Below are 15,467 nucleotides of genomic sequence, written 5' to 3'. Positions count from 1 at the left end.
GCTGTCTGGCACATCAGTTAAGCAATTAATTCTAGATCGGGAATCATTATGCATCAATGTTTTCTACGTCAGATGCAGGCCAAGTGTTTCAACTGAATGATACCACGTTGTTTCCAGAAATCCTTCATGGTGTTTATGAGTTTCTACGGATCCACTTTCCTTCCCTCCCTGCCTCTCTCTGTCCAGTAACACCCTTTTTTCCCAACACTACTGGAGGCTTGTCTACTTTCACAGAACTGTTCTTTCATTATGCTGATAACTTTCTATTCTTTGTTTTCTGTTTATCACGTCTGCTGCTAGCATTTTTATTAAAAAAGATTTTATTTATTTGTTTGAGAGAGAGAGAGATCACAAGCAGGCAGAGAGGCAGGCAGGGGGGTAGGGGGGAAGCAGGCTCCCCGCTGAGCAGAGAGCCCAATGTGGGGCTCGATCCCAGGACCCTGAGATCATGACCTGAGCCGGAGGCAGAGGCTTAACCCACCGAGCCACCCAGGTGCCCCTACCATTTTTATTTTCTTCTATTTTCTCTGAGTTCCCTCTGCTATTCTTTTATATAACGGAGTTGGAAGCTGGCTCATTATTTTCCTCTTCTGTTATTAACAAATGCCATTGTGTCTATAATTCATTATTTTAAAGTATCCCATAAAAACTTATGTAATGTTTTCACTATTATTCAAGTCAAATATTCTTAATTTCCATCCTATGTTCAGCCTTGTCTATGAGCTAGATATTAGTGTTATTTTTTAATATTCAAATGTTTCTTTTTATTGATTTTTTTTTAAATCAGAGAATGAGGTATGAACACTAATTCTCTGGCATTCGCTCACAATTGCTCTGAAAAATGCTATATAATTTTTACAAATATTCCATGCGTTTGGGAAAAAAGCGCGTTCTGAAACGATTAGCTTCAGGGCTCTGTACGGGATCTTTCCGTAGACAGTGTACCACGCTCTTCTGCGGTTCACTTACTCTACATCCAGCGTCCACGACCATGGCAGGAGCTTTCTTAAAATCTCCCACTCCGATCACGTACTCAACTACGGCCAAGTCCATCTCGGTCATGTTTTGCTTTATACGACTGGAGACAGTCTTGTTAGGAGCACACAAGTTTAGGACGGTTACGGTTCTCTCTTGGGAAGGGCTCTACGCCGAACATTTCACAGACTAACGTCCAGTATATGAGAGTAATACTGGCTATGACATTTAGTTGGAACTGGCCTTGTATTTCTTTTTCCATCCATTTACTTACCAATGTTTTGTATGTGCATTCGGCTGTCATAAAATCTGTGCCTAGCTCTGTGAATTTATCCAACCCAAGATCTGGGTTTTTTCTTTTAGGGCCAATTGGACTCAATTTATCTTTACTATAAAGAGCAGAATCCTCGGACTAATTCTGCCATCTTTTCTCATACTATCCGCCATCCTTTCTTATTTTACGTTTTCTTGCTTCTTACAACCCAGACTCCGTTTTTCTCTACTGGGTTGGAAGTTAAATAACCCACTTCTCTTCTCTTAGCAATCGCCCATAAATGCAGACCCAAACGATCACCGCAAAACACGCGCAATCATCATTCACAGCCTCTCCCTGAGAAACGCACAGACGGCAGAAGCGAGGGTCAGCCCGCCGCCTCCCCAGATGGCCGGTGCCTTGCCCAGGGCTTCAGCCCCACCCTGTGGCCACGCTCGGGGATGGAACACCACCGTGGGGCCGTCTTCCTCACTGCCTGCTTGGACTCGCTCACAAAGTCATCATCTGCTCTCTGTTCTCTCGACAGCTCGTTAAGCTCAGTGCCTTCTCCTTGGAATGCAACGTGAAATCGTTTTAGAGTCTGGCAGTCAGTCTCCCCAGTCTCTATCTGATACTGCCTTTGTTTCCCTCTTTTCACACACTCGTGTTTTAGAATTAGGGGACTGAGCTGTGTGCGTGCCAGGGTACGGATTCAGGCTAGACCCGGCTTTAATTTTGTATTTCTGCAATCTGAGAACTTACGTCACTCTTTAATTCTAGAAAAGTATTAGGACTTCTTTCTTCTATTTTCTCATTTAAGTCATTTATTACGTATATACTGGTACTTACAGCTTCCACGTTTTTTTACATTTCCATTCCTATTTTTCACATCTTTAACTCTTTCTGCTCCTTTATGTTAATCAATCACCCTCATTAAAGGCCTATAATGGAAACACACACCTGTGTGCACAGACCAATAATCCACTGCATGGCACCAAGGAGACGCTAGACAACATACAAAACGGGGCCATGAAACACACGTGAGCTGCGTGTCTACAGACTGTGTGCAAGCTGACAAGTGCTTTTTCACACCCAGAAGGGAACACTGGGAACTGAACCCTCTAAAACTTGATCACAGACAATTCAAACCTGGTTCGGAGTCCGAATTCTCTCTCGGCACGTCATCATAAATGGCTTCTTCTGGATCTGGAATACAAAGAGGGAAACATGAAAACCTGACCCGACTCACCAAGTACAGTTTACACTGTTAGGACCGACCACAGCCTCCTATGATGCTGTAATTATTCTGAAAGTCAGTTGGTAAGGGCTAATTCGTGAGACCTACGGGAGCACGACCCCTGCTTTCGGGACAGGATGTTTTCTTGGGATGAAGGATGACACGCTACTTGACCCAGCTGGGACTCTGGCTGACAGGAAGTTTTGTGGGGAATCAAAAGTTATACCCAGATTCTTTTACTGTGGTAAAGTTTAGCGCACCTGACCTGTGTGTTATTCTAACTAGCTGCCTCTGATGTAATAAAACGAGTAAAGGGAAAGTCAGACAAATTTTACTTTAAATAAATTCTCTAGAGAACTGGAAGATATTAATTTCATCCTGTAATGAACCCAATTTAGCAGCCCCTAGCAGAATCATCTACTTATGCTAAGTTCCTTGTTCGACAATGTCATAATTAAAACCAGAACAACACATTCTGGGAGATAATTTAATAATTAGGAGACAGTTAAGACAATTCTTCCTTGGAAGTCGATCATATAAAATAATGACACAGAAATTAGTGAGCCAGTGGAAAATAAAGAGATAATTAGAAAAACCATCTTTCGTTTTCTTTAAAACTTAAAAATCACACGTAGTTAAAAATACCTGCGCTTTCTAAACCCCACGTGGACCAGAAGATCGGTCTGCCATCTGGACGGTGGGCTGCCTTACCCGGCCCCCCAGCCCCCCACCCCTTGTCGAAACAGTAGCACGAAGAAGCGTCTTAGTGAGAATCCCGAAAAACCTATCTGGTTGATGTCCCACGGTGACTTGCTGACTATGGGCCCGGGTCACAGCATCGGTCCCCAAACAGAGGACGGTCACGACAAAACCCAGACACTGCGTGAGGAAGAACCCAACGAGGAACAACTACTTGCAGGGATGGGGTGAGCAGAGGGGTTCAACGGGAGGGAAAGGAGGGCTGCGGGGAGCCGGGACAGCACCAGTCAGTACTTGGGGTCAGTGAAGACGTTTCTAAAGTGTTCGACCTGAAGAGGCCACGGGATGAGCAGCAGAACCTGACAGACACGCACTCGGGGGCGGGGGAGGGGCCTGCCCGGCTCTCGGTGGCTGTGGTACCTACTCTCCATCCACGCCGTGTTGGCCGGGTCCGCAACCCACCGGGCGAGGGCACTGTCCTCCTTGTGCGCCCGGTCGTCGCTAAGAGAAAACAGACCACAAAATCACAACAGTGGACGCTTCCCGTCATGAGGCCACAGGCCGTCCCCTAAGGGTACCCCTGCTTCCCCGTCCGTATCCCTGCTGTTTCCCCGGATAGCATCACGGGTGCTCCGAGCTGAGCCTCCCGTGTTCTGAGCTGCTGCCTGTGCATTTCACGGTGTGGCACGCCTGCGCACACCCGCAGTCCAGACCTGTCAGCAGGACCCAAGCTTGGGATTCCCCATGCCGTCCCGCTCCACTTTCTCAGGGCACCTTGTAAAACCAACACTTAGGAGTTAAGCCCTTAAAAAGCTAGTGACCTCTCTTCCACTCTCACCTAATAAGTGACAGGTGCTGGTGACCTTGCTCTATCTGCTGCGGCGGGGGACCCCCTTGCCCCAGCTCACACCCCCGGGCCTAGGACGTGTCAGGGATAGGTCTGCTGACCCCACTGCCCTCGTGTGGGTGGCCCCGGCTGTGCCTTCCATCAGAGTCACCCTGGGATTCTCCATCCCCCAAACCAGTCACCGGGAGGCTGGGGGAGCTCCCATGGACACATGCAGGAGGCTTCTGCCTCTCACTCAGCGGGTCCTAATCGGCACGCCCCCAATTTAACACCCAGCTGCGGCTTCTCAACACAGAGCCTGAGCTCGAACTTCCGTTCCGCGCTACCGAAGATGCCGCTGAAGGCTCACCGTTTGCACGGCACAGGGCACCGTCTGTCTGGCAGCACAGACAGAAGACAGACAGAAGACGATGTGACGTCCCTGCTCCAGAGGACGACAGTGGTCTTCCGTTGGGTGCCATACGCGGTGCCAAGCGAAAAGCCACACCAGAGTGACCAACGGGCCTTCCTGACCACCGGGAACAGGTTAGCGGAGAAAGCAACAGCACACCCGCCACCCGAAGTGAACACCGCTCATGGCACATCGGGCGGTCCGCTCACCGCGTGGGGCCCCAGGGGCCAAGCCACGGGGTCTCACAGAGGGACAGGGATGTCATTCTGCAGGTGATGGAAGCCATGGCAATGCTTTACTTGGAAGAAGGAATCAGAGTCCCTCAGCAGACGGAGGGCCCCCTCGGGGAGAGGGACAGCTGTTGACAACACCGACACAGCTGCGATTCAGGTCTCGGGGGCACGCGGTCTCGGGGCATGCTGCAAACAAACACTCGGTGCCGCGTAAAGCCCTTCAAGGGAAGGGACAGACACTGGAACACGGGGTCAGCACCCCGAGAGAACACAGGACACGCTAGAGACCGTATGGAAAAAAGCATCAGAGAGTTGATGCCACACTTCACAGTAAATGACAGGGATGGGGGGGTCACTGCAGGACGGTCTCTTCCATTATCATCATTTCTGTTTGCTAAAAGGTCACTTGAAAGCTTCGATGTTTGCAAGACTGAGAGGCCCGGGGGGGACGGGGGGGGGGGACGCCCTGCGGGCGCCCGTGAGGCCAGAACTGCTGTCTGCCCCGCACCCCGCGAGGAACTTGTCGCGCTGAAAGAAAACTCTTACACCTTCTACATCTGAACTCACCTCAGAGTAACATTAAGCAAACAGAGAAAATGTGAAGCAAGTACAGACAATATTCTAAACAATTCCTGAGTGTTTCTATGTGTTTAAACAAGGTCGCGCTTTGGAGAACGGGTCGGGGTTAGCCTCTCACGTCATTTCACGCCCTCCTGGGTCTGACTCCTCGTCCTTCGGCGGACCCACTCCCCAGAGTGGAGTTTACATCAGCAGGGACAACGCGCCCCCACGCGTCTTTCATCACACTCGGTCCTCACGAAGGTCCTGGAGGCGGCAGGCGACAGTCGCGAGGTCATCCAGGTAGAAAGACCTTGCAGGTGCGCATCTCTCTCCAGAGGCCCCACTCGTCGGGGCAGGGGTGCGCCTACTTCCAGAGGCCAGCCTGCTGCCCAGAAGGAAAAGCCACGTGAGCGTGAGCACCGCAGGCCAAGGCCAAGGAGGCCGGGCTGCGCGCCATCGGGACGCCCTAGACGGGAGCCTGTGCTCTCACCGTCTGCTCTGCCGATGCCTGCACGGACACCGGCTCACGTGCTCTCCTGTCCCAGACACCCAGCACGTGCCGGGCACTCAGGAAATGCTGAGCAGAGGAAGATCCAAGGAACGAGGCTGAAAGTGAACAAACACGCACAGCAGGCACCAAATACAAACCGGGTGACGGACAGGCCACCGCGTGGTCAACGCCGCTCAGACAGAAGGGCCCTTCACGCGTCAAAGGTTCCAGAAGAGAAAGGAGGAGACTGCAGACATAGACGCTTCCATACGACCGGAGATGTCACAATGAGAAACGCGTGCTCCACCGAGTAAGCGGCCCCAGTAAGTGAAGCAAAAATGCACAGAACTGAAGACCGAAAGGCGCTCAGGAGGACAGCCGGAGACGTCGCCCCGGCAGCGCAGGGCTGGGACCTCGAATCAGCCAGCCCCGACCAGCATCACAACACCCGTCAGCCCCGCGGGCTAACCCACGAAGCTCCTGGGAGAAAATGCGGCGAAACTGCCGCACGGCACGGACTTGCCGGCCCTCACTGGGCAGGACGCCAAAAGCACAGGCAATTCCAAAGGGAAAAATATATGTTAGACTTCATCAAAATCAAAAACTTTTGTACAGAGGAAACTACCAAGAGAGTGAAAGGCAGCCCACAGAACAGGAGAAAACGTTCACAAATCACGTGCCCAACAATGGATTAATGCTGAACATTAATGCTGAGCAGATAAAGAACACCGAGAACTCAACAACAACCAAAAACCCAGTTCAGAGGTAAGTAAAGGACTTGAAGGCATCTCCCCAAAGAAGACACACAAACGGGCCAAAGGCATGCGGGGGGCCCATGTCGCTGCTCATCAAGGAAATGCACATCAAAACCACCCCGAGGACCATTTCCCACTCAGTGGTACGACTATGCTCTTTAAAAATGGGAAATCAGCTCCTGATCTTACGGAGAAGGCGGGACCGTCCATGTGACCGGCGCGGCCCCAGCAGAAGACGGTTGGCTGTTCCTCAGGAAGTTACACAGACTCACCCGAGATCCGGCCGTTCCGCCCCCAGGCACAGAGCCGACGGGCCGGGAGCAGGCGCTCCGGTGCTCGGCCCCGGTGCCCGCTTGAAGAGGAAGGAAGCCCTGACACATCCCGCAACACGGGAGAGCCTTGCGAATGTGACCCGAAGGGAAATGAGCCCGACGCGGGGACAATGGCCGCGAGTCCAATTCCAGGGGCGGCGCAATCACGCAAGCTCGTAGCTCAGCACGGAACGGCTCTCCGGGGCCGGGACAGGGACGGCAGATTACCACCCAGCAGGGAGTTTCTGTCTGAGAAGATGAAAAGTCCTGCAAGCAGACAGTAGTGATGCTTGTACAGCGGCGTGAACACACACGAGGCCGCTGGCTTGTAGACTTAAAATGGCAGAATACCACGTTATGCAGATTCTAACACAATTTGAGGACGGACGATGCAATGTGCCAAAACCCACAGGACAGGACACTGGAAACAGGCATGGTGCGTGGCTCCCCAGCACGGCGGCCCAGCAACCGCACACGGGCACGCCTACCACACGCCGAGCACATGGCACGCTAAGCTTTGGTACACGTGGTCTTTATCTCTGAAAAACCCTTCGTCCAGCAGCAGGGGGGACCCAGGAAATACGAGGGAGGGCCCAAAGCAGTCCGTTGTATTGCAAGTGTGCTCGCACCGGCGTCCTGAAACCGGCGGAGCAGTTCGCCGGGAAGAGGGGATTTTGCGGGGCACCCCGCGCAGATGACCGCGTCTTTGAAGACGAGCAGTATGAAGGAAAGATCTGCAATCAGATCGGTTTGGAGGACTCCAGACCGAGGTGGGTCCAACGCGGGGAAAAGCCCCCCTCCCCCACAGGATGCTGAGACCCTCTTTGACACTAAAGCACACGGAGCCCGAGGAGGGCTGCAGCCTCCTGGACGACCCGCCTGTGCCCCCATACTGCCCGTCTCCCCAGAACACAAGGGACAGCCTGTGGGGTCCTTGTATCCTGGCGAGCCCATCTTGGGAGCCCCGGGTGACACAGCAGGAGGCACAGAAGACACAGTGAGCCGTCCCGGACCTGGGAGGGAGGGTCTCTGGCTGGGGGCGTGCCTGGCCGGTCACCTCACAGCACCGAGGGCGGGCAGGCCGGCCCCCCGTATGGCTGCATTCCACATCTCAGGAAAGGGTCACGAAGTCAGAGCACGTACGGAAGTTAGTAAAGATACCTGCTTGCTGGATCCTCGGAACGTAAGGAAGTAAACGGGCTGTCTTCTGCTGCTTCCTGAGTTTCTGTGAGGAAAGGAAAAAACTCAGTGGGTTTAGGCTTAGGGTAAAAAGCTCAGGAAGTGGATTTTTATCCTTAAGATGCTTTTATATTTTTTTCAATGATAAGCTTATCTTACCATAAAAATGACTAAATGACAGATTTAAAGGTTTTTCAGGTTTTAGATAAAATGTATTTAAAACAGGATTATAGTAAAAAGTGATACATGAAGGCCGCTGAAACCGCTGGAATTAGCCGTGCCCCAGAGAAACCGGTTTCCTCTCAGTGCTTAACTTCCGCACGGGGATTCACGACTGTGATCGATTCACGGCAGCCTCCAAAGCTCTCACGGGACGAAGTCTCGTCCCTGGTATCTGACAACCAACCTTTCCCGTCCTCACGCACGTGCACACACACACTCACGCACACACACATGGGCACACGCACACACGAGTCCGTCACACGTGTCCCAGCCGACGGTTGTTCTCTTACCTCTGGGTCTGGTTTACCAAGAGGGTGATGAGCTCAGGACAGAAGTCCATGAGCTCAACTGAGGATGGGCGCTAACGGCCCCACTGGGACACCGTCCCCAAAAAGCCTTTAAGAAAGAAGCGACGGTACAATGCTGTCCACGAAAGCGGGGCACTGTACTTAGCGTGGAGACCTCGGCCATAAATGGGCCCCTGATCCTGCTCATTACTAACAAATGCCCTTCCGCGGTGGTGGGAACGCCCAGCGGTGCAGCCGGGGCCACACGGACACGGACTCACCGTGTTCTCAAGGCCACAGAACGGTAGGCATCTGCCAGGGACCACGGGTCAGGTCACAGGCAGGGTCAGGATCTGAACTCAACCCTGCGCCCCCTTCCAAACTCTGCTCTTCCCACCACACCATGCTGCCCCGAAGAATGACCCCCAGGACCTCCCAAGAGACAAAGCTACTAGACAAAGTGTTGAAGAAAGGACATTAACCGGCAGCAGCCACACTGTGCACCGGGATTGCTGCCCCAAGGCTGGGCCAAGGGCATCACTCCCCACCCCCAAACGCACACCACCCAAGCCTCATCTCACTGCCCACCCAAAATGATGTGTTCTTTCCCTGCGCTCCCCGTTTCAAGAAAGGAGATGCACCCGGTCTACTGTGTGCTCAGACACGAGACCTTGGATGAGGAGAGGTCAGGAGAAGGTCCGTGTGCTCGGAAGTTCTCTCTCTGGCCACACTAACTGCTCATTTCTTGTTGTTCTAGAAAGATCTGGAAGCTCTCGCCAAGAAGCAGAGCACTGTGAGTTTCTGGCCATTGGAGGATGACTAGTGAACAGAAGCAGAACCTCAGAGTCTTTTTTCAGAATAGGTTTGGGCGCCGGGAAGAGACAGACTCTTCCTGTTTCTGAGGGTCCAGGTGGGGCAGCTTCCGTGCTGGGGGCCTGAGCCCTGGCACAGCCAGGAGGCACCCGCAGGTGGATGGGAGAACCACAGGGTACAAAGAGTGAAGAGGCCGGCCAGCAGCGCAGGTCCAGGCCTCGGACCCCAGTCTCCCCCGATGTGCAGGCTTTCCCATGACCCCAACGGAGAGCCTGGTGCACCGGTTTGTCTTTGAAGGCTCAAGAGACAACCAGACCTGTCTTCCTGGCACTGGGGACTGACCACAGTGTTTGTTATGATAGGGTTTTATTAACAGCTCTAGGAGGATGGCACAAAAAGCAGCCAATGGTTTTTAAATATACTAAGTTACTTAAAAATAAATTAATATTTAATTATTAAAAATAAACAATCTGAAAATAAGCAAATTAACACAAGAACATATTCCTTAATCTTTTTTTGACTGCAACGCCTACTTCCTTATTTTCAGATAGTTCTTAGTCTTTGGGCTACAAGATACGGACAGCATTGTGGACCGTGGTGAATTTCCAAGATCACTGCCAATTACACCAGGAAAACATATGGGGAAACATCAACCCTGAAAACCTTGTGCGTTTCCCAGTGTAAATTCGAGATTCTCTTTAAAGATGTTTTGTCTCCGTTGTGCATAACTGGGAAGGAAAGAACCCGTTTACTGAAACCTCACATAATCCAAGTTAGGATTCTGGTCTGGGGGTGTCTTGTCCCTCAGAAGCCCTGTGCCTGTGTCCCCGTGGCGTGTCCGGGGCACAGAGCACAGAGTTCAGGGAGAGGAGAACTCAGCAGGCTGCGTTCACGGGGTCCGCTTGCACAGAACACAGCACACTTGCTGGGGGCACAGTGCTGGGCCCTCAGGAGCGTCTGGACACCTGTGCCCGCGGCAGGGGTGGCAGGTGCCTGTGGCCTCAGCAGGAGCACGGACGGCTCTGCCTCGGTCCGCTCTGGCATTTCTCGCTGAGCACCCAGCACCGCGGCTCCCAGGGACAAGGCTAGTTCACGGCCCGCGGTGCGCAGGGAGGAGCAGGGGCGCTACCTTCCTCGTGCGCGGGCACGGCGCGGACGGCGACGGGGCTGGAGTAGGCGGGCAGGAGCAGCGGCAGGCTGCAGGGCACGGCGTAGCCGCAGGGCACGGGCACCGAGTACCCGCTGGGCACCGGCTGGCTCCCGCCGTCATCCTCCGCGTCCGCATCGAGGGGCAGGGGCTGCTCGTCCTGGAAGGGCGCGATGTCGATCACAGAGTAGGGGTTGACTCTCGCCGGGGCCTGGAGGGCGGCGGGTTCTGCCGGGGCGTCCGTGTCTGTCCCCATCCCAACCTCACCTCCTGGAGGCAAACACACATGCATCAAGGTGGGGGCACCGCTGACCTGCCCTCCTAGGGCCCAGGCAACACCGGGCCGCCCAGGAGACGCCCACAGCTGGGGTGCTGAGGGGCGCCCCCGACTCTGGGGCATCAGAGGGGCGGGCGTCCGCGGGGCCCGGCGGCTCCCAGCACAGCCTCTACCGCGAGATGAGCGAGAAGCCGCTGAGCTCGGGCCAGTGCGCGACGTGCAGAGGGTGCTCTGAGGGACAAAGACACGGAAGCCCCAGCCCGTCCTCCCCGTCCGGGAGTCCCAGCCGACAATGCCCCCTCGGAGACCCACGCGGATTTCCCTCTCCGACGGCGCTGACCCCAGAACCGTTCCACGCCCCCGCGGACGCGGCACCGAGGCCGCTTTCACCCGCCAACACCCCAGTGCCCCCGCCCCCACGGGGCAGGAGCAGAAACGAGGGACACCCGGCCTGAGCCGAACCCGTCTCTCAGGCTCAGGCCCCGGAAAGGTCACGACAGCCCCACTCCTGGACACCCAAGGCCCCCGTGCCCATCCCACTGGCCGTGGGGCGAGGGAGTCGCTGGGCCGCGCGTGCCGGTGGCCGCGGGGGGCCCACCTGAGCCGGAGGGGGCGTCTGCGCCCGCGCTCCGGGCCGGGGGGGCGTCCGCAGCCTGTCGGTCTGCTTCCGGAACCTCATCTCCGCTGTCGAAATCGAACTGCTCCCCCTCGTCGTCCTCGGTGTCCACGGACTCACGCTTCGTGGCCTCGTCTGCAGGGCGGAAGGACACGGTCAAGCCCGGGGGAAGGGAGAAGCGCTGTCAGCGACAGCGGACATCGGGGAGGCCAGGGCAGCAGGGCGGAGATGAAGGAGAGGGAAAATCCGCCCACAACAGACATTCAACCTCCTCACGGAACGGACGTGGCTCCCGCCCCACGGGTCCCCAGACCCCCCGGTTCTGCCCACGTGGCCACCTGCAAAGTACATCGCCACCCGGAGGCAGGGGACCTCGTGCTCCCTGCGCACATCAGGCCACCCTCCGGCCCTCTGGCCATACATTCCTGTCCGAGGATGTGCGGGGCAGGGAGAAGGGGGCTCAGCCTTAAGGATGTCACCGAGGGGGTCTCTGGTGGGCACTGGGACAAGCATCTGAGACTGGCCATCTCGGGACTTATCCACCGGGATGAGGCCTGGACCCCCATGCTTGGCTCACAAAGCGGGAGGCAGGTGGACAGATGCCCAGGCAGCCCGTGAGGGGTCACAGCGCCCAGGCTACGGAGCTGGGGTAGGGGACAGAGCAGGACGTGCAGGGCACAGCATGGGAGGGAAGGGCCTCTTCCTCCTCACTGCACCCCAACTCTGAGGCACAAAGTCAGAACACGGAAAACCCCCGAACTGGACATCCTTAACCACCAGCGCACCACTCACTGGGTGACAAGACAGTCGGCTGGTGTCTGGTGCTCAGACAAATCACGAAAAACCAGAAAAAAGCAGTCACTTTCCAGGGAGAAGCTCTGGGCCATTAAGGTTACATTCCTGTACACTCACGGGAGGGGCCCCCCGCGGGACTGAGGGACCCCAGACCCTAGAGGAATCTAGGGGGTTCCCTTATGAAGTAATGGGCACTAAGGGGAGGAAAACGTGAGAGAGATGACCTGAAGGTCAGCACAAGCAGAAATCACTCACCCAGCAAGCAAACCAGCGCCCAGCGTGACCGGGTTTTCTCTGAGCCGCCGCTCAGAGGGCCCGAGGCACAGAGAGCTCCGGCTCTATGAGGCTGGGGAGGGATCTGCCGGGACAGGCCCCACTGCCCCAGGCCGGGTCCCTTCCAGATGGTTCCACCCCGACTTACCAGCCAAACGGCTGGTACACATGCCCGACTGTTTCCCAAGGCGCCTACGGGGAACGCAGGGATCTGAACGTGGTTATTTTAGAACTGAAGACACGTGAACAGGATCAGAGGCTGCGGGTGGTGCATCTTAGGGCTGAGGTAACGGAGACATCAGGAACCTCGCCCTCCACACCCCTGTGCTGAAGCCGCAGGGCTCGCTTCCGTGCTCTGTCCCCGGGGCTGGGGTCCAAGTGGATTCCTGGGATGGCCTGGGGCCTTACAGATGATGGGAAGGGGGTCACCTCCCCAGTCGGTGGGGGGTGGGGCGAGGCCAGGCCAGGATGTCCCATCACAAGGGTGGGTGGTCTCCACCCCTCCCACTCTGCCCAGAGCCCCCCGAGCACCCCTCGATCCCAGGTCAGGGCCTGGGTCAGCAACAGACAAGCAGCGTGGGTGCTGAGCAAGCTACCGAAACAAGCTTCCGTGCCCCTGGGCCGCTGAAGGACGCAGGCACCTGGTAGCTCCTGAGGGGGCGTGGGGGAGACTGGGGGGGGCAGGACAGTCCCTATCAGGGTTTTAGGATGGAGTCATTCCTGGGAGGGAAGCTGAGGGACGTGTGTCGACGCAGGAGTCAGCCTAGGAACTCCAGCTGGGGCCTCACTGCCCAGGCAAACCACTGACGGTCCAAAAGAAAAAGTGCTTTAAATACCAGGTGTGTATTCTGTCCTTGAATCTTTGGAACCAGCAGCAGCTCTAAGGGGTCGTGCCGAGGAAACACTTTCTTATTGGTGACAAGTAACGGAGAGCTCAGGCTGGCCCCTGCGAGGGGGCAGGCAGGAGGGACCTCTCGGCCAGAACGCCACGTCCACGGCACACATGGGGCCCGCCCGGCAGGCTGGGACCTCACCCTCATTGGCTAAAAGCAAGACAGTGGCAAATACTGACATGGAATCAAGGAAAGTCTTCAGAAAAATAGGTCTTTACAACACGTGATTCCGATGAGAGTGTGCAGTGGTGCCCTGTGCACGGCAGGTTGCCAATATTCACGCGAGCCTTCTAATTCTGTATGTCCTGCACCTCAGACATTCTACCCTGACATGTCTGCCTTGAGGAAATGACCAGAGGCTCACCTGCGTGTCTTACAGTAGAAGACAGAGTCTCCAAATCACGACACGTTTAACAGTGCGTTACTACTGAAACCATTAACATTCTTTTGTTGAAGTTTATTCAGTAATTTGGCAAGAGGTTCCTGACACACTAATAGTGTTCTTAATTGGCCCTTTCATACTCACTTAATAGAAAACAACAAAGATTGGCGAGGACTGGACAACCGGAACCCCGGTGCGCCGCTGGAGGGGACGTGAACTGGAGCAGGCGGTGTGAACACCGTCCGGGCCAAACATGGAGCTCCCCCACGGCCCAGGACCTACTTCCAGGTGGGGATTCACGTGGAAGCGTTAAAAACAGGCAATCAAGCAGGTGCTTGTACGCCCATGCAAACGTGCGACCACCTACGTGACCTTGCAAACACTGCTATTAAAAAAGCCTTGGGGCGCCTGGGTGGCTCATTGGGTTGAGCCTCTGCCTTCGGTCATGATCTCAGGGTCCTGGGATTGAGCCCCGCATCGGGCTCTCTGCTCGGCAGGGAGCCTGCTTCCCTTCCTCTCTCTCTGCCTGCCTCTCAGCCTACTTGGGATCTCTGTCTGTCAAATAAATACATAAAATCTTAAAAAAAAAAAAAAAAAAGCGGGGCGCCTGGGTGGCTCAGTGGGTTAAGCCGCTGCCTCCGGCTCAGGTCATGATCTCAGGGTCCTGGGATCGAGTCCCGCATCGGGCTCTCTGCTCAGCAGGGAGCCTGCTTCCTCCTCTCTCTCTCTCTGCCTGCCTCTCTGCCTACTTGTGATCTCTCTCTGCCAAATAAATAAATAAAATCTTTAAAAAAAAAAAAAAAAAAAACACTTTAAAAAAAAAAAAAAAAAAAAGCCTTATGACCACTGACCCCATGGGCCTGAATCCCGGGCTCCCCCATGCAGGGAGAAAGGATTCCTGTTTAATGTGCTCAGGAAGGAAAGTGAGTGGCAAAGAGCTTTTCTTATGACCGACCCACACTGACAGGTCACTGTCACTCACAGTCTGCTGCTCCCGTCAGGGGCCGTGCCCTGATGGCTTTGGACAATGACTCATGTCCACCATGGCAGGGTCACACGCAGGAGTCTCACTGCCCTAAACCCTCTGTGTTGCACCTGCTCCTCTTCCCCACCACCCCTGCTGCCTCCCCACCGCTGGGCAGACGGCTTCCCGGGATGCTGGGGGATATGTCCCCAAAGCCAAGGCCCGTGGGTCATCCACATCTGTCCCCTCCCGTCACTGGGCTGCTCCTCACTGCCGCGTCTGACATCATGACATTACACACTCCTGGCTTCCTGCCACCTATCCAGCTGCTACTTTCCGCCGTTTCCTCTCAAGAACTGATTTGTGTCTCCCAAAACCATATGCTGAAGGCCAAAGCCCCAGTACTTCGAACACGGCTCATGTGGAAGTCCGAGGTCCCTACAGCAGGCCCTGGTGCCACAGGACTAGGGTCCTCATAAGAAGGAATCACGACACAGACACACACAGAAGGACGACACAGGAGCATATAGGGAGAGAAAGGAGGGAGGCCTCTGAGGAACCTGCCTTGCCCACCCCTGGACCCTGAGCCTCCTGCCTCCAGGCTCTAAGAGATGACATCCGTGGTCCTGTCCGCAGTAAGTGGCATGGCTGCCCAGGCAGGCTGCTCCTTGATGGACCCCTCCTTCTGCCCCCACAACAAGTGCTCCAGAGTAACCGACACACTCCCCATGGGAGGCCAGGCCTGCCCACAGCCTTGGTCTTCATCGGCACAAAATCCACCGTGCACGCCAGACCTCCTGCTGGAGCTCTGGAGTCACATCCAAGGAGCTCTGCTTGGATTCCGGGAGCCCCCTCCAGCTCAGCCAT

General features: G+C 55.2%; 1 protein-coding gene across 3 annotated transcripts in view; it reads right to left on the bottom strand.

The window, feature by feature from the left end:
* Positions 1–15,467, bottom strand: part of ARHGEF10 (Rho guanine nucleotide exchange factor 10) — a 90,545-nt gene that overhangs the window by 55,086 nt on the left and 19,992 nt on the right. For all 3 annotated transcript variants that reach the window (XM_044225746.1, XM_044225747.1, XM_044225748.1), the window contains exons 3-7: positions 11,276–11,428; positions 10,383–10,670; positions 7,914–7,977; positions 3,589–3,665; positions 2,378–2,434 (exon numbers count right to left, since the gene is read on the bottom strand). In XM_044225746.1, coding sequence (XP_044081681.1) covers positions 2,378–2,434; positions 3,589–3,665; positions 7,914–7,977; positions 10,383–10,670; positions 11,276–11,428 — 639 coding nt within the window. The remainder of the gene's footprint in view (positions 1–2,377; positions 2,435–3,588; positions 3,666–7,913; positions 7,978–10,382; positions 10,671–11,275; positions 11,429–15,467) is intronic.

Source organism: Neovison vison, chromosome 11, assembly GCF_020171115.1.
Source record: "Neovison vison isolate M4711 chromosome 11, ASM_NN_V1, whole genome shotgun sequence".
Lineage (NCBI taxonomy): Eukaryota > Metazoa > Chordata > Mammalia > Carnivora > Mustelidae > Neogale > Neogale vison.
Note: the sequence above shows the minus strand (reverse complement) of the source record. Positions and strands in the feature narration are given on the sequence as shown.